This window comes from Rhamphochromis sp. 'chilingali', assembly GCF_963969265.1.
Source record: "Rhamphochromis sp. 'chilingali' genome assembly, chromosome: 22".
Classification (NCBI taxonomy): domain Eukaryota; kingdom Metazoa; phylum Chordata; class Actinopteri; order Cichliformes; family Cichlidae; genus Rhamphochromis; species Rhamphochromis sp. 'chilingali'.
In genome coordinates, this window is record NC_137950.1 from 19412593 (window position 1) to 19431393 (window position 18801).

At 38.9% G+C, this 18801-nt stretch overlaps 2 protein-coding genes across 3 annotated transcripts in view; both read right to left on the bottom strand.

The window, feature by feature from the left end:
* The window catches only part of LOC308391071 (disks large homolog 5-like), a 30380-nt gene extending 22907 nt beyond the window's left edge, over positions 1-7473 (bottom strand). The window contains exons 1-3 of one of the 2 annotated variants that reach the window (XM_080873511.1): positions 6735-7473; positions 1042-1110; positions 290-443 (exon numbers count right to left, since the gene is read on the bottom strand). In XM_080873511.1, coding sequence (XP_080729637.1) covers positions 290-443; positions 1042-1110; positions 6735-7032 — 521 coding nt within the window. In that variant the 5' untranslated portion in view covers positions 7033-7473. Of the gene's footprint in view, positions 1-289; positions 459-1041; positions 1111-6734 lie in introns of both variants that reach the window. The other variant, XM_080873510.1, reaches the window with a different exon arrangement.
* A 4094-nt stretch (positions 7474-11567) lies between these two features.
* On the bottom strand, positions 11568-18663 carry LOC308391279 (annexin A4-like). The gene is made up of 15 exons (XM_080873856.1): positions 18509-18663; positions 16442-16829; positions 16326-16363; positions 16005-16148; positions 15772-15859; positions 15550-15644; positions 15354-15467; positions 15098-15188; positions 14784-14863; positions 14600-14656; positions 14421-14514; positions 14196-14291; positions 13045-13103; positions 12819-12941; positions 11568-12731 (listed from the first exon to the last, which is right to left on the bottom strand). Exons 2-15 carry the CDS (start codon positions 16818-16820, stop codon positions 12672-12674), a joined length of 1518 nt encoding a protein of 505 aa, XP_080729982.1. The 5' UTR covers positions 16821-16829; positions 18509-18663; the 3' UTR covers positions 11568-12671.
* Between the last annotated feature and the right edge of the window lie 138 nt (positions 18664-18801).

Consider the following 18801-nt stretch of genomic DNA (forward strand, 5'->3'; position numbering starts at 1 on the left):
CCACATGGGACAATGTGAGAGCCATAAGTGAGATAAACATGCAAACTTTGTACTTTTGGGAGCGTAAGGAAAGAGAGAAAGTTCAACTGTATCCTCACATCTTATGCTCAACTCTAAAACAAAACGAGCACAAGTTTACGTCAAATAGCTCTTGCTTTTTTTGGCAGGGCTTTTAAATGCTCAAGAATGCAAAATACCTCTATCTAAAGAGTGCAGGTAGAAACAAGATTGCTCTGCTTTTCTGCAAATGTGTTGGAAAACAGGCTGTAGAATGAGACTAAAACACTACCTGCAGTCATCAAAGGTGGTTCCAGGTGAAGAGAGGGCGAGACGTTTGCGTAGCTCATCCCTTTCACGCGTCACCTGTCTCAACTCTAACAGAATGGTCTCCATTTTCTCATTCACTTGGTGGCTGTCCATGTGGGCAGGTGGAGGGGAGGACGCTTGAGCAGGAGTACCTGTGTGAGTCAGCATGTCACTGGTGGCTTGTGCCGATCGCAAAGTTCAAATGATGCGAGTGACGGGGTTCAGTGCAGTTTTATTTATGTCAGCTAGAGTGTATAGCTATATTTCAGTAAAAATGTAGTCTATGTTCATCTGAGCTGCAAACTTGGCTAAAGAAATAAATTACAAACATACAAGTTCATGATTATGTTATGGGTAAAGAGCTTGACCATTATTTTATTTAATCTATATAATCGTTTAGCCAAAGTCACTTAAATATTGTCTGTCATCATTGATCTACTCATTCAGTTTTGAATATACCACAAAAATAAACGTAGTGATAAACACTGGTTCAGCTTCAACAGCACAGACCAATCCTCTCTTCTAGAGTAGAAACAGATCTCTCTCTCGTGTGTGTATTTTTAAATCCTTGTCACATCTGTGTAATCACTTGCATGTGCTTAGAGTCTAAACAATTAGAAGCCGTCTGGTTCCTCAGAACTACTGTTTTTTTCTCCCCCCCCCCCCTTTTCCAAAGAAGATTTTTTGGACCCATCTTTACCTTAAATCGTTAGTCATCATGAGTACCACACTCACCTAAGCTGCTGAGAGAGCTGCTGCTTTCTGAGTCCGATGGCATGGTGGACAAGACGCTGTAAGTGGACCCTGCAGCATGAACAGAAACATTAAAGTCAGGTCTAAGCGTACTCGACCGTGTCTGCTTTATGGTCAGATGATCATCTCCAGCATTGTATGGTACATCAAGGCAGTGCAGCTTGGGTTACATTCGGGAGCCTTTACTGAAAAAAGCCAGCTGGAGGAATAATAAGGTGGGACTTTCCCCAACTTGGGATGACGGGCCTGTGGGCTGACAGAGTGTAGCTAATTACCAGTTGGGCAGGGAGCTTGAATACATACTAGCCAGGGCCCCAAAGAGGCTGCAGCCTTAGAGCTTCTCCTTTTATCTCCTCTGACAACATCACACAGTCCCCCCCTTGTGAAAGGCCCTCTTTTATAGCTTACAGTGATTCATAATTAACGTTACAGAAAGGAAGCTTTATGTACACCACTGAACAATATGAAGAAGATGATGTTATTTCACACACCAATGTAAAAGTAATTCTTCAGTAGATTTTAAAAGAGAAAAGTATTTAAAAGGGAAATAACTGATGCAATCTGTGTGTGTCACGATCTACCAGAGTGTGCAATTTTCACAACAGATTCAGAAGAAACAATTAGCTTTTTACAACAACAGAGGAACAAATGGTTACACAAATGGTCAAGTCAATTAGAAATGTTGTCATTAAGTTACTATCTGGTCTGTCACCTTTTCTAAGAAAACAAGCAAAAACAAAAGATGTGTTGACTGCCTTCAGTATATTGCCAAATAAGATGCCATTTATCAGTGGGAGTGGCCAATATTTATCTGCTACAGTACATCATGTTTTCACTACCAACAGTTCTAAAGCAGTGAGATGAAGAACTGGTACACTTTTAAAAATGAAAACATTTTAATTCTTCCCAGAAGTGGACTTCTCAGCAAATTCAGCCCAAGGTCAGAGCGTGCAATGCTGAGGTACATCTCCGACTCTACAGGCCTCAGTTAGCATGTTAAATGCTCAAGTTTATGACAGTATATTTGGATAAAGATGGAAAAACTATGGTAATAGGGATCTGTATTAAAATGCAAACATATGAAAATCAGCCAATAAATATTAATCTTTAGCTAGAAATTGTCATATCCCTCACAAAGCACACATTGATAAAATATAAGAGGGCATTGACTGTATAAATTACAGTAAAAGTAGAGCAAGGAATTGTTTAGCAATAGGTTTTTTCATTGACTATATTTTGTTAATCAAGTTGTTTCAAACGTGGTTATTTATCCTCTACAAGAAGGATTAGAATTTTATTGATGCCTGACTGCACACTGCTTGATCAAACAGCCAGCAGTGCACCTTTCCTGAGATCTTACTGCGCTGCTGTGGAGTGACCAGCTTATAGTTCAGTTACATCAGCAGCTTCCACTCCTGATGTAAAGTCTAGTGTAGACTTGGAGCATGACAAACGATTCTATTTACCCACGTCCCATTACTCTAAATCAACCCCTGACTGGCCGTGTTCCCACTAACTAAATGAGTTGAGACTATGAGGAGCCCAGCTAACATGGCTCAACCCTCTATTTCCCACTGAAGGACAAAAAAAAGAAAGAAAGAAAAAGGAGAGACCGATCTCTCTTTGAGCTCTCTTTGTTCTCACTCTAGCTTAAGTTTCCCATGACTCTGAGCAGAGAGTGCCTCAATAGGCAAGGTGCAGAATGTCATAACTCACTTACTTTTCTGCTCCGTGGAAGTCATGTGACCTGAGGTCTGACCCTGCCCACTTAAGCATTTCATTTAGGTTGATCTCGTAGTTACGGTCACAGCCACTTGATCATCTGTACACAATTTTATGGTATAAGAAGACCACTTCTCAAGAACAAACGGAAAGTGGGAAGACTGTCTTTAGTAGGAGTTTACTCTCAACTTGAACATTTCTTTTAAACGTGAGAACAGTCGCTCAAACGTAAAGTGCTGATCTTAAATCACATCTGGTACTATGTGCCACTAACAATAAATGAAAGATATTCTGAATGCTACCCCTTTCCATTAAAAGAATTATGCATTTTTCTACTTGCATCTTAAAGCTCTAACTTAAATATTGTATATAATGAGTAATTAATTGACAAAAGGGGGAAGATTACTTTCTAAGCAATAGATCAGAGTGTTGTCCATCAACATTGAATTTCAGAAAACCATAAAATACAGCTTTTAATGAGGGATATAATTCAGGCCCTTTTTTTGTCAACAGAATGGTTAAGTTGGGCTTACTTATTTACTCCAGTATCATAGCACAGTCATGGTACAGTTATATAGCACTAAAAGCACAGGTTTTAATGTTGTAGTCACTCTGCTTTGTTCAATATCCCAGTATGCCCACCAAGTCTTTGACCTGATTTTAAAATGTTACCAGTAAACAAATGAGCCAACAACACATCCTTAAACAATACAAAATATATTAATTAAGTAAAAATTTGACTTTATCTAAATTCCCTTCATATCAGTGGAGTTTCTCATAACTAAATTGTTCACACTCTATTCTAAAATAAACTCAGACATTAAACTTTCACCATGAAAACTCAGCGCTCCTCTGCATACATGAACACAGATTATTATCACTCTGTCCAAACAACCTTTCAGTTGATTTAATACTTTGTAAACAAACTTTTAACTGGACAAATAAACCAATTAGCATTCAACTTAAAAAAAAGAAAAAAAAAAAAGACATTTCTGTCAGTAGCAAAGCAACAGATGAAATTTTACTTGATCCCACTTAACTTCATCTCTGGAGATACATGTGAAAGACTTGGAAAGAAATTATTTGAAATACCACAATATGCATTTATGATGGTACTGCAACAATGACATATGTCCCTGCGGAGAAGCTATTCTAATTAAAGTAGAAGTCTGCTACGCGAGATAGATGTTACAAGACTGAAAAGCATGCCGAACACAGACATCAGTTTTCTTCTACAGTCTACTTCTATAAATAAGTACACTCTGATATGTACTGTGGTATAAAGTTAATGAGTCACCGATTCTGCAATAACTACCCTCTGTGTCAACAGTTCAAAACCACTGGAGACAACTAGATTCTCTTCTTTCCGCCTAATAAAATCTAGAACGAAACCAAGAAATCGAGCTACATAACACTCGTTAATCGCTAACTGCAAAACACCTGCTCTTGTTTTGCAGTGACAAAGCAAAACTTCCCATGATACACACCCTTATAATGTGCAGCCATTGTGTTATTCTTCCTTAAGAAACGATGAGAACAATCTAAACAGAAAGGTCTCCGCTGGCAGGCCTTAGAGCTATAGTTATGTGAAACTACAAAGTATCTTTATTTAAAAAAATAAAAAACAAAAAAATAAAAACAAACAAACAACCAAGCCCTGGGCGATACACACCCTGTTCGGTACTATAGGCATCATATTTACATCATGTGGAACTTTTTGTAGGTCAGTGATTAAAGGATATATTTAGCATTCATGTTATAAGCATTTGAACAGGCACGGTTTACCAACATGTGGCTCTCATATTTTTTTGGGGTGACTTGTCAATTACTGCAACTGGCTCCTGATGGTGCATATTATGTAAAAACATAGGTTGCTTTTCTCTGGAAAGGCCCGTCTTTTGGCCACACAGTGGAGGAACCTGTCTGCCCAGTAGCAGAAGACAGCTCAGCCCATTTGTGTCCTGTGTGACTACCAACGGGGATTTGCACACTACTATGACTAGCCCAGAACATGCTCATGTACAAAGCTCTTTGGAACTAGAGTACCTATCAGTACTCAGTTCTAGACCCAATGCACAATTGTGAAATGCAGCGCAAAAATGAGAAGGCTCAGAAAAACTAACAGAAGTGTCCAGCTTGCGTTCTCTTATGAATTATGCCAAAATAATGCATAATTAACACCTGGTAGCTAACTGAGTATGACGCGATAGCAAACAAGAAAGCAACTGGATGGATGTTCCTTTTTTTGTTTGTTTGTTTTTCAAATGTCAAAGTGCAACAGAAGTGCTGAGTAAGGGTCATATGTCAGAGTGCATGCATTATGCTATTGCATAAGATGTCAGGTAAAGTCCAGAGAATACATCATTACTGTTTCAGCATACAAAGAATGCAATAAGAGATTTATGATGAACACAAAAAATAGAGAGTATATCTATAGTTTGTGGATTTATCTGTGAATAAAATCACATGCATGTATTTATCACTTAGTTAGAAAAAGGGTGATTATCCACATAGAAAACAGAACTATTACAAAGTTATTATAAACTAATCTGCGATTTGTGCCATTATGAGACCATATTATCTCAGAGGCTTATCCTTACTTCAAGATATATTTAGTAACCATTAGATAAACTTAAGGGTTAAATAATAAGGGTCGAAGGTGGAACCCCCGATACCTTGGAACATTAAATGTTGTGTAAGATGCAGTTTTAGTTCACCTCTTAAGACAAGCCAACAGTCCATATATTAATGTATCCCGAGCAGGCAGGATGAATATTCTCTAAAAAGTGTATCTGATCACTGATAAATAAAAGAGTTTTGAGATCCTGTGTTTCTGGTAATGCTTAAAAGTTACTCTATCATCCAGCTAATTCAGATTCGGAAGGACAACTGCATCTGAATTAGGTTGAGATATTTAAGAATATCAAGACAGTGCATCCCAAATCCAATGTTGCAGTATCTTGCAACATCTGGTGTCATACGTGTATCAAATCCAAAAATTTATCACTTAAAAGTCCCAATCCATCCATAATGTTTAAATAAACCTGCCACTAAACCAGACGAACTGAATCAATCAGAAACTCCTTGCCAGGGGTCATACTTCTGAAATAATTTCAGTTCCACAAGCACTATACCATTACACTATACAGTATCGTGTTAGTAGTAAAACTATACTATACTGACAAATCCACAGAGAAACTAATTTTCTATACATCTGCTGTGGAGTATTACAGTAGGTGGACAAAGGCAATTTTGAATCCATTCACAAGTTTATAATAAAACAATAGTTTGCTGAATGCCTTTAAGTTGCAACATTGTAAAGACCGTACAATTAGTTATTTAAAAAGGTAATTTACTTACCGGTGCTGACATAATCTTAACTGTAGTTAGTTTTACACCAAAAACAAATCAAACTGATGCCCTTTATTCTCCAGTTTATATCCCCCTCGAGTAATTCATTGCACAGTGCGCACTAAAACGCATTTGATTCATCTCTCATTCGTTTGACTATGATAGTGGGTTATTGATTCCCACACACAGTCAGTCCCTCCCTACATTGATTGAGTCTTTTTAGGTCCATTAAATGCTTTCACAAAAAAAGCTAGCAGGCTGTACTTTTGGTGACATGCTAAATGAAACAAGCACAGTAGTGAGAGTGTAAATAGGCATCAGGTCACATGATTGTGCCCTGAAAAGTCTTGCCCAAAGGAAAAGTCATGCCCTTCATCAAATTGTCATAAGGTCAATAGCACTAATGTTTGTTAGATCATGCTCAGGAGAGGATCGAAAACAGGTTGGATCATAAGCAATATCAAAAGCAAGGGGCCCAAACACACCGTTTCACTGTATTTTAGATAAAGCCCTAACTTCTGACACGTCGCCCCTTCTTCATAAACACTATACTCTTATAACAATTTAATTAGGAGGTCGTTAACACTTTAATTGTTTCTCACCACTCGTATGATCCACTGGTCCAATGCCATCCAGCAATAAAGATTGCAGGTGAGGGTGTGTTGTCTCCAGAGCAGTGCAAAACTCTGCGAAATGGTCCCCGTCTTTACTCATTAGTAGCTTCAGCAGAAGGTCCACTTTTTCCGAGTTGGAGGTGCAGTTGTGCTCCAGCTCGTAGCGCTCTGGCTGGCTTAGGGTCCCGCAGTGAGCCAACGCGTCCACAACTCTGTCCGCATCTGTTATTGACTCCACCAAGTTCTGGTAACATTTCTCCAACAACTCTTTGTGCTTGGGCTCCATCTCCTCTCCGCTTCGCTCGTCCGCTGTTTACCAGCTCGGGACAAACCCAGCCTTTTAATCTTTCTGGTAGTCAACTTAACTTCGGGCTACTGCCGTGACTCTGCGAAACTACCCCGCTCGACCCAGTCAGGACGGTTTTCAACCCGAATTGACGGATACACAAGAAGTAGCCATATTTGTTGCCCAAGGCTGTTGACTGCATGAAGATGACAACACATTTTCCCAACCGCCGCTCTCTATCCTTTTCGGAAAAATGACGCCTCTGCCTCTTTAAGCCCCGCTTTGCCTGCGCTACGGAAACAACCTCGGCGTCAAATCAAGTTCTTTAGTCATGTTGAAAAGTGTGGAAACTCTCCAGGAGCGCTCTCAGTCAGACTACAAACTCCGCCATGTCTCACCGTTCGAGCAGCTGTAACCCTGTGCCAATCATATTTCCGTGCAATGGACATTTAAGGTAAACGTGGGCGGGGCTTTTTTTTAGACGCACCTGGCTTCCCGCCGCTATAATTACCGCTGTAATTATTACCACAACTTATGTAATACTGGTTTTGCGCTTTCTGTGTGAGTTAGTTATGTGGAAGGCATTCAAGAATGCCAATAAAAACACACTAAAACAATACTGACGGGCTTGTTTTCACTCACAAGTATTTTTTTTTTTTTTTTAGCTGAGGACGATTTAATTTTCATTATTATGCCCAGTTTTTGAAAGTTTACACACCCTTCCCAAAAAGCTAAAATGATGCAAATTATATAAACCCCACAATTAATTGCAAAATAAGTGTAATAATATAACGTATTAGGTTTAAGCTTTTACTTTTTGGGGCCAAAATCTTTCGAGAGTGTTGGACTTTTACTCCTGTGTTGCATCATTTCTTGTTAAGAAAGAAAATGTTTGAAAACTCTTGCTTTATTTTAAAGAAAAAAATGCGTTGTACTTCCCTTGTTGTATAACTAGTTTCCCAGTGTGCCAAATATGTTCAGTGTTTGTTGGAATACTAGCAGACTGGTGTAGACTTTAACTGCTGATCATGCTTCTGTAGTACATGCACAGTGTAGTGGAATAACCAAGGTCTTCCCTGAAAAAGACCACAGTGCCAGTAGGGCAGCAAAACCTGCACAGATTTGCAGGTAACTCATATCATGTGCACTAATGCACACCCATGGAAGATGTTGGCTTTTGTATTGCTACAAACCTTTGTATTGGTCACTCTTTTACATCTTATCCATAATATTTAAAAATGTAAACAATTAAAAATCTAGTTTAGATATTTTTTCTTGGTGGATGTACTACGTCCACCAAGAAAAACGTTTGCTAAGAATGAGAAGTAGTTCTGAACCAGTGACGTGCTTTCAGTCTGTTTTGAATACAGCGCTGTTCAAGGGTCATTCATTGTTGGTTTTTGACCTTTTATGTAGCTCATTATGTACCAGAGACTTCCTGAATTACTTCCCCTAGTGTTTTCGGATGTGATTGATGATATTGGAGACCTCATAGTTAAATTAAGAAGTCACCTTTATAGTCTACACAGTTGCAATATCAGGCATTTAGCTTAATTTTTTTTGCTATATAGAGATCTATATAGCAGTGATTATATGACAAAGTGTTACTATTAAATTATTAACTGAGCGCTGGGTAAGCATTTATTCTTTTCCAGCTTTAGATGAACCATTTCCTCATCCACCCAGTGGTTTCATAAAGTGTTGTATATCAAGTCTAGAAATAACAGAATCAACCGTAAACATTTCCAGAGTGTAATTGTATTAAGTGAAGTATATAAACTGTTTAAAACCTTAGTTGGGAAGCTTTGATGACTCTTTCAGCATCCTTTACAAAAGATAACATGAGGTTCTCAGGGTCTAATGAAATTTGTCTTCATAGGTGACAAAAAGTCAGAGATATTTCTGTGACTGGTGGTTCCTTAACCCTCTTGTGCAGCAAGAAGAATATGAAGGGTGATAAAATAAAATCATATATATTCTGTTGAACAAGATCATTTTTCACTTCTCAGTTTTTCTAGTGAAATACTGTTTCTGGCCGACAAATGTACTTTTGGTGAAACAGTCACTGATCACAGGTCATCTCTACAGTAAAACCTACTGATGAAAGGTTGTGCACTGCTCTAAAATCACAAAATTACCAGATGATCTTCTCCTCCGAATTTTCTTATTATTATTTATTCTAATGATAATTACTAACTGGCTGAAGGTTTTAATAAAATAAAATAACTATATGCCAGTACACACATTGTATTAGATACAGTGGATGACACTTATTATGACTTTGTTGTACATTTTATAAGAGTTTATCATATGTTTCTACTATCACATCAAGTCATACCATGTAATACAGTGATTCACTCTCCAAAACACAGCTAATGATTAGGTAGCAATTTTATGGATGCAAATTCAAACACATTTAACACTTAAGCAGTTTTAAATGTAAATATTACTAGATTACAAATCGGACATTGCTTGACTTCTTAAAACCCAGTCTGCTCAGAAAATCCCACACATACATTGTGGGCATCTGAATAGGCTATTATTTGATTACAAGGGAAATCTAGCAGCTCTTATTTCATGATTTGATCTCTCTTTTTTGTGAGGAGATTATACCTCCAGATTGTAGTTGCCTGTTTCTCATCTGGATTGTCCCCTGACACAACTGCCCCGCTCTGCAAGCTTTATTCTGCTCCACATAATCCATCAGGTCTCAAAGGAGGGAGACGTCACAAAAAGATAAAATCCTTACGAAAACGAAATTGTTTAGAATCAGACAGCAATATTAAATGTAAGATTATATGTCTATATCTATATGTGTTCACAGCTAAACTGGAGATGTGTGGAAATCTACTTAAAGCTTGTTTATGATAATTGCTAGTACTTTTTAACATAGAGCTAGAGCGTATTCCCTTTATGAGGATTTTCACTCTTAGCTAGAGCTTGCTAAAGCTTAACGTGGTACACAGTGTGCCTATACATTTCCCCTCTTAAATTCGAAACAGCTTTAACAATTATGTAACAACAGCACTAATTTCTTTTCCCTGCAGGGAAATCTATTCACCGCTTACCGAGAAAACAAGTTGCAATGTTTAGGAATTATGTAAATTCCTAAAAGCATCAAACAGATTCAAAACACTGAAATCTTGCATTTGCTTTTAACATTAAGTGGGAGCAATTTATAGAGTTCTACGCTGTCTTCTGGTATATTGCTTCTCCTGACACACAAATAAAAGCATATGGTTGGACAGGATTTATTTTCTCACTCTGTCAAAAATCAGAGGAAGAGCCTCAAGCCCCACAGGCTGCCACTCTGCATGCTGGATAGTGATATCTGCTGCTACATCTCATTATGTGTTGTTCATCTAATCCTTGGGTTTGTAATTTGCTTATATGCACTCATGAAGTTTAAAGCAGGATTAGGTCCCTGGCAACCAAATGTCACTTAGCTGCACAATCCTCACTGGATGGCTGGAGAAAATCCACTGCAAATAAAAAAAGAAATTGCTCAATACTTACTCACACTGATTGTTTATATGATAGTATTAAAAGGCTGGTGATGAACTGCAGATTTACTGCGTCTGAAATAAACCTTTATTGAGACCTTTGTTTTGTGATATTACAAGTTTTAAGAGAAGCTCTTAAAATTTCATTACAAGTAATATAAGAAAAAAAGCCTCAGGCTAAGGCCTAGTTCAGGCTGCTCTTCACAGCTATTGCACCTTCCACTTGGCCCAGTGACGTGGACAGACGTCTTTGTGTCCCAAGCTCCATAAAGAGTGCATCATCCACTATGCCATCACATCGACAAGTTAATAATTAAAGCACTTTGTCTAGAAATCAGGATCACGGAAGTGTTCTGTCCTCCTCTTAAAGTAAAAGCAAGCTAAATGGAAGCCCTCCTCTCTCCCCCGTTTGATTTCACTTTGACCTATATCTTTCACGAGATATCAGTGCAAAATCTTAGCTAGAGAGAAAATACACAAATGCCAACATCAAATATTTATCATTCTTTGTCCTCAGGCTGGTGGACTGTTTTCATTTCGGGTGTATATGAAAAGTTAGAAAGTGTACAAGAAGCAAGGTTTGCAAAGAAGCTATTTGTCTCACGAACACATCCCCTCTGAGGCTGCACTTCGAGGCCACTGAACACAACAGAAAGACAACTTTAGGACACCCGTGTCTCCAATATGGACACTATTTATAGCCTTGAGAAAAGCTCTATGAAGCTCCGCTCCATATCACTTGAGCTTCAAAGCACACCTGAATGAATTTCTCTCCCCTTCTCAGATTATAAAGCAAATACGCACGCACAAACAGAACTTATGTAAGCCACATTATTCACACCTTTTGACAAGAGGCTGCCGCTCATGATGCTCAGAGGTGGAGGGGGCTTACCCACTCGCTGTAATACAGACCTAGGTGGTGCAAATGAGACTGGCTTTGACATGCAAATCGTTCATTGTGCATCTGCTTAGAGCACAAAATCCACACGCAGTCATTTTTCATGCAAAACACACAATCCCATTTCACAAAGAAAATGTGCCAAATTTTTTTTTTATTGAAATCAAAGGTGGTTGTTTTTCCTTTTTTTTTTCTTAAGGCATCCACTGAATTTTGACAATTATTATGTTACAAAGCAAAGTAGTTAGTGCAGGAAATACTCAGCAAAAGTTAGTTCAGGCAGATCAATTCTACAGAGGTGACATAGTTTGTGTGAACTAAGAGCCCTCTGCTGGCAGTAAAGCATACAAATCAGCAAAGGACACTGTTGAAAGACTAAACAAAATATTGAGAAACAGAATATGGATAACTTCCTGTAGCCATACAACTAAGATTATCGAATGTTTGCTAGACAAAACAAAAGAAAATAATTGCGTAGGTCCACAGGCTTACTCGAACGGCACAATATGATCTGTCTTTAGGCTTTGGCGTTTCAGCACTGAGTGAAAGGCAAATAAATGTTGATTGGCAATAAACTAATTTGCATAGACTTGGAAGCAAGAGTTAAATTTCAGTTAACTAAAACAAACACCCATTACAGGAGAGATGCAAATATTATTTCTTACATTCAGAGAATGATTGATTGATTGGGATATGATCATATGCATATACAATAATAACATACACCTTTGTAAGTAGGTACACACAGTTGCAATGCTTGGCAATACATTCACAAAGCGCTGTACTAAATATTTCTTTCTATATGGATTGCAAAAATTAGTCACATGGCACACTAGCTCTTTTTCAGATCTTACTTTCTTTTTACTTTGTGAAGTTCTACTGTTACCCCAAAATAGGTTTCCTACAAACTAAAGTACATTTTAAATATTATTGTGTAATATAGTCATTGCAGTAATTTAGTTAATTTCAGGCACACACACATTTTGTTGGCTACCACTCAACCTTTTGTGTAAAAAGAAATATATTAATGCACCTTTAAAATATGAATAAATGCAATACAGTAGCAAAAACTATGTAATTTAAGAGAATCAAAAATATATATGTTGATTTGATGTAATAATCAGAAAAATGGCACTAAATGCATGCAACAAACGGAATATAAGGTCATATAACATTGTTTCAGTGTGGATGTATATGATGTCCTTTTGAGACACGCTCCTTTGGGGTCTTGGTGCTTTTTAGTCACTACCTCCACACAGCTTCAACAGCAGCTTCTTGTAATCCCCAGAGGTATCACCCTGAGAAATCCAGAGAAAACGCATCACATAACAAGCACACGGTGATTAAGCTTTGATCGTCAAAAAGACAAAAACAGTGGGACTTACTGAGATATCAGTGTACAGTGATTTTCCGTAGGTCTTCAGATACTCCTGCCTGATGTCCAACATATCTACCTCGGAGCGGGACACCATGATACGGATGAGGGTTCTGTCCTTTGTCCCTGCTCCCTGTGAGCACAATGTAATACCTCGTTTATGTCTTCTCCATTCTCTCTTCACAAAATCAGAGCACTAAACTAATTATCCGAGGGATGACAGACAACAGATGTACCTTCATGGCCTTATTGAGCCTCTCTGCAAAGTAACCGGGGGTGTTCTTGATGCACTTCACTAAAAAAAGTCAAATGAAAGATAAATAAAGGAGCAGAAGATGCTGTTGTACATATAAACCAAGAAGACATAGCACGCTTAAAAAGAAAAGACCGTGAAAATTGAATGGATGGAACATGAGACACTTCTGTACATATTTAGTTGGCACTATATTGTGTCCGCCAATAAGGTTGTGTAACTGACCCAATTTGTGGTTTTACTACCTTGGTTATTTTTAATGAATGCAGAGCACAAACAACATGAGATCTACAGCATCTACAGGTCTACAGCAGCAGAAGACCATTCCTGTCAGCTAAGAACAGGAAACTAAGGCTACAGTTTGCGCAGGCTCACGTCTGAGTCTCGATTCTGCTGCAGTACTCAAATGGCAGGTTCTGAATTTAAGGTAAATAACATAAAAGTGTAGACCAATCGGGCCTTGCATAAACGGTTCAGGCTGGTGAAGGCTTTGAAGGACGTTTTCTTAGCAGACTGTGGGCTCCACAGTACCAACCGAGCACTGTTTAAATGTTGCAATGTGTCAGGTCTGTCAAGTCTAACCTGGTGTAGATCCCTGACGTATACCTACCTAGAAATGTAAGTGCATGTTGTAGTTGCTATATACATTTAACAAACTACGCTTTACTTCACTTGTGAGCTTGCTTGGCGAGCTTATGGTGCCAGTCAAACACTTTCAACACTTATGATGAAAGTCGCCAGTGAATGAGGATGTCGTATCCTCTTCCTCAGTTTAAGTCTTTACCTCATTTATATTTCTAGCTTTAATATACAGCTGGAAATATAACTTAGTTGATTCTACAAAGCCCTCAAGAAGTGTTTGCTGACATTTAACAGATTGAAGAATCAGTTTCTAATTTTAAAATGCCTCATAAAAACCAATGTGTAGTCTTCAGTCTGTCTTGCCACCATTTGCTTTCAATCATGTATTTAGGTCAAACAGCTGCCTGTATTGCACCTGCATAGTATTTATAGGAAAGTCTTGCAGAACAACCTCAACCAGTGGCTTTAATATATACTTAAAGCTTTTGCATGTCTTTGGAAAGTCGCTTCAGTTTGGTCCAGGCTTGGAAAAAAGAGATCCAAAGAACGTACCCACAGCCACCATGCCAGACTCAAGATTGCCAGACATTTCCCCGCAGATGCTCTTCTCAATGTCCTTCCCGCACATATGCTGGTACTCCTGAAAGACTATTCAAAGACAAGATACACAAGCATGACAGTTACAATGTAATTCTTTAAAGGTTTAAAAGCATATGTGCTAAAGCGATTCTATTTATGACACTGAAAACAAAATAGTAAACTTCCTGAGCTACACACCTGCCCTAAGGTGAGGCTTGCTGCGAGCACACAGGATGGCATTAAACTGAGACTCATCAGTTCCCACCTTATTTTCTCCTGCTGCATACAGTTTCTGAGGAAAGAAGGAGAAGGATAATTATGGCTTGCATTTGCTTTCAGAGAGCGTTGAGGACACGAAGCCATCTTTAAACAAGTACCTGAGCATCCTGTTTGGCCAAAGAGATGTCAACATTTGGCCTTTCATCACGATTTCCCTAGAGAGAATAGAAGGAAGTAGCATTGAGAGCAGAAAAACATTATGTGGCACAGTGCAGAAGTTAGGTCAGAACTTCCCTTTATGAGAAAGCTCTTTGTAAGTCCAGCAAAATGTGCTGATGCTACCTGACAGAGAGACACCAGGAGTCTGCGAAAGTGTCCAGACGTGTCGCTGCTAATAGAATCCTCCAGGCTCTTCCCGTACTCTGGAAGGAAGGAGGGGCTTTTTAGGAAAATATATTCATTTCCATAATATTTGCATAGGACATTTCAGACACTGACTTTTTCAGAATTCATTATTTACCTGTTGATCAAATAAGCCTGCTCAGCTTAAAGCAAAATATACCCTTACATTAATAAAAAAAAAACAAAACAGGTCTTAATAATGTCTTCCAACAAGAATTTGAATAAAAAGTAGAAAAGACAACATTAAAACTCACCAGCTTTGTAGATTCTGGCAATTTCCTGAATCTCTGAATTGGAGCGTGATGACAAAATCTCAATGAGACAAGCCTCATCAGTTCCTGCACCCTAAAACAATTACAGAAAAGCATAGCGAATGCGATCAACATTCATTTGCAGCCAGCCATTTCACATTCACTTATTTTCCTAATGCACGATGAGCGAGATATTGTGGTTTGGGCAGGAAAACCAAAACTGAAACCATTTACTGAGACAACCGCATGAGCTTCCAACCTTTATAGCCTCTCTGAGTTCAGATGCATCAAATTGTGCTGGAGTCTTCAGCATGGCAAGAACCAGATCTTCAAAGTTTCCAGTTAGCTCAGACTTCAGATCCTTGGTTAAATCCTAAGCAGAAAAACAGAAACATCTGACTGCAAAGTCAGCTAAGATAAAACTGTCACAAAAGCATTATTATTTATGAAAGTACCTTTCCGTAAGTAGTTTTATAAGCTGCTATCAATGGAACCCTCTGCTTTTTTGAACGATTTCCCAGAAGTTCAATAATGGCATTTTCATCAGTGCCTGTCAAGATGTTATTTTGTTAGAATCAATTTATGATGTGTAAAAGGAGAAGGAGCAAATGAACTGCTAATGGGAAACAATATTATATCTGATGGGTTTAGCATACTCAAATGCATATTTTACTGACCAAAACCCTTCATTGCCTTTCGAAGAACTTCAACATCCTTCAGTGGATCAGCCCCTGGAAAGTCTTTAATAGAACCCCTGTACCCTGTCTAAAAAGCATAAGAAATGATAAACACATATATAAATAAATTATACATATATCTGACATGATAAAATTCAACACAGTAACAAGTGTGTATGCTGTGGTAATTCTATTTGTGTTAAATACCACAGCATGCACCTGCCACATCTTACAGGCATGGCAGGGCCCTGAGGGTTGGAGGGACCCCCACTTCCATATCCAGGCATTGAAGGGTTAGTGGCAGGTGCTCCTGGGTAACCTGGCATGGGTTGGCCTGGGGAAGGGCCTCCTGGATATCCCTGCGGAGCTCCTCCTGGCTGCAAATGAAGGGACAGCTAAGTACATGGTGACAAATGCATATTAAACAAATAAGGTTCAGATGGGAATGGTAAAGATAAGGAAACTTAAACAAATGAGATTTAGCCTGAGCCAGTCCATATAGTATTAGCGAGCTGACACGTAAGAGGTGAAGAGTGAGATAAGAATTTACATACCGCTCCATAGCCACCTGGTGCTGCACCCCAGCCTCCACCTGAAAGAAAATATTGGCTTAAAGAAAGAATAGTACCTCACAAATGTAATCTGTCATGCCTTCTTCTTGGAGCCTCACCTGCTGGAGGCATGGATGGATAACCTCCTGCTCCAGGCTGAGCAGGGTATCCACCAGCTTGGGGAGGGAAGCCTCCAGCTGGAGCGGGGTAACCACCCCCCTGGGGTGGATAACCCCCTGCTGCTGGTGGGTAACCACCTGCCTGGGGTGGGTATCCGCCTGCCTGTGGGGGGAAGCCTCCTGCTGCAGGTGGATAGCCACCTGCTGCAGGGGGGTAGCCACCTGCTGCAGGAGGGTAGCCACCTGCTGCTGGTGGATAGCCACCTGCTTGGGGAGGATATGCCCCTGGTTGAGGCGGGTAGCCTCCCGCCTGTTGTGGGTAGCCTCCCGCCTGTTGTGGGTATCCTCCAGACTGAGGAGGGTATCCTGGGTAGCTCATCTTCAAAACCTGGAGGTGAAATAAAGCTGGAGACTATCACTGTGTAAATATTTGTTTTTATGTAAAACTTTTTCAGGGAATTTATGTTTTTGTCTAAAGAATGTTTACTGAATGGGCTCGTTAAATCTCATATAGAGCAGAAACAAAACAAACATTTTCCCCAAGACAATAGGAAATTGTTTAAATGTCTCTCACCACTTCCACTGATCCGTATCCCTGTCATATGATAATGACATTGCAATGTGTTCACTGTTTATGAAACTGTGCAACTTTTGCTTCCCCATTCTCAGAAAACAATATAATATAAACCCTCAATAATGCGAACAAGCAACAGTTGCCAAATCTTAATAAGTAATAATGTTATTTGGACAAAGCTGATTAGATTCTGCTAAGTGAAAGGTGAGTGGTTTAATACCTGAATCTTATAGTCTGCATGTCAAAGAAATTCTAAACAGAACAAATTTTGTTCAGGGCAAAAGATAATGAGCTGCTGAGCTATATGCAAAGCATGCTTTCTGTAACTTCAAAACTGTCATTGTGCATACCAGCAGGAAAATATTTTGGGTTTGTGTTTGTGAAGTGAAACTATCAAACAGTTTGAGTGTGAAGTTGAAGCAATGTCCATACAGTTTAAAAAGATGTCTAAAGATATGATTTTCATGAGTTAAAACGAAGACAAAAATGCTTGAATTTCAATGAATGTACCTATTTACTACGTTGTTATTCTTTATCTGTTCATATTTTGCAATGTGTCGATAAAAGACCTTCCTTCCTTAAAAAGGAATGCATGTATTTTGCAAGAACAAGTGCGTAAACACAACTTAAAAAGTTAACGACAGCCAAACAAAAGACGATTTTTCGAAATTACTGATTTTAGTTTGAACAGAAAGACCAAGGGTGTGTTACAAATGAGTTCTTGGAAAACATTTGGTTGCTGACACTCCCTTGCTTTTCAGGTTTTATTTTCTCAGTATTTTGAAACAATGCCACGGGCACTCGTAGTAAATACCACCAGTTAGGCAACAGAAAAAATACGTAAGCGAGGGGGAACTCACATAAATTCCTACAGTAATTAAAAACAACTAACTGTTGTATGTGTAGTACATGTTTCGACTTTGAACGTCGAAAAGCTCTTTTAACGTCAAAAGCAGTAAAATCAAAGTCCTTATACTCGTGAGAGCATCACAGGCCTGCATTTTCTCAACTAACCAGCTATGATTTTACTGTTCAATGATAAACGCATAATAATAAAAACCTTGGCCCGTTCGTGATGGTAAGAAGCATTAAGTGATTTAACCGTGTGCCCTGACGCAGAAGAGCAGAAACGACCCAGCCGTCCGTTAACGTTACACAACACTTTCAAACCGAGTTACTGCTTTAGCATGTAGCATCCGGCCTGGGCGACTAATAAAATATTTATTTTAATTCCTTACATACATTTTACAAGCGCTAGCGTGCCGCTGTGACGTCCCCAAAGCAGAAAGTTAATTGCTAGTTGCTATCTGGTAACGTCACCATTAAACGGCTGTTTGTTTGATCAGGCAAAGCTAAACGAAACAAAAAAAAGTCAACAGCCAAAATGAGCCGCTACATTTCTGCAAGTTCCTCGCTGTTGTTTATTGCAACGTAAAGAAATATTTGTTTTAAATATATTGCAGTGGAAAAAACTATAGATTAGAGTTACTTACTTGGCAGATGCGGGCGTCAGATCCAGGAAGAGCCAGGCAGGGAGAGACCAGCCTGAATGTGGGTGGGTCCTAGTTTCCGTGCTAGCAGTAATAACCTTTGCTTTGCTTGTTGTTACCGCTGGAGTTTGTTTGGCTTTAATTGATTAAAGTTGCTTCCATACAGGGACAAAAACCAAAAGATGATTTGTAAATAAAAAGTGTTTTATAATGAATCTACCCCCCCCAATGAAACCTGTGTATCTATGCAAACAGGGGTTTTCTGTGTATGCACTGCAAATGCCCCAAGCTTCCAC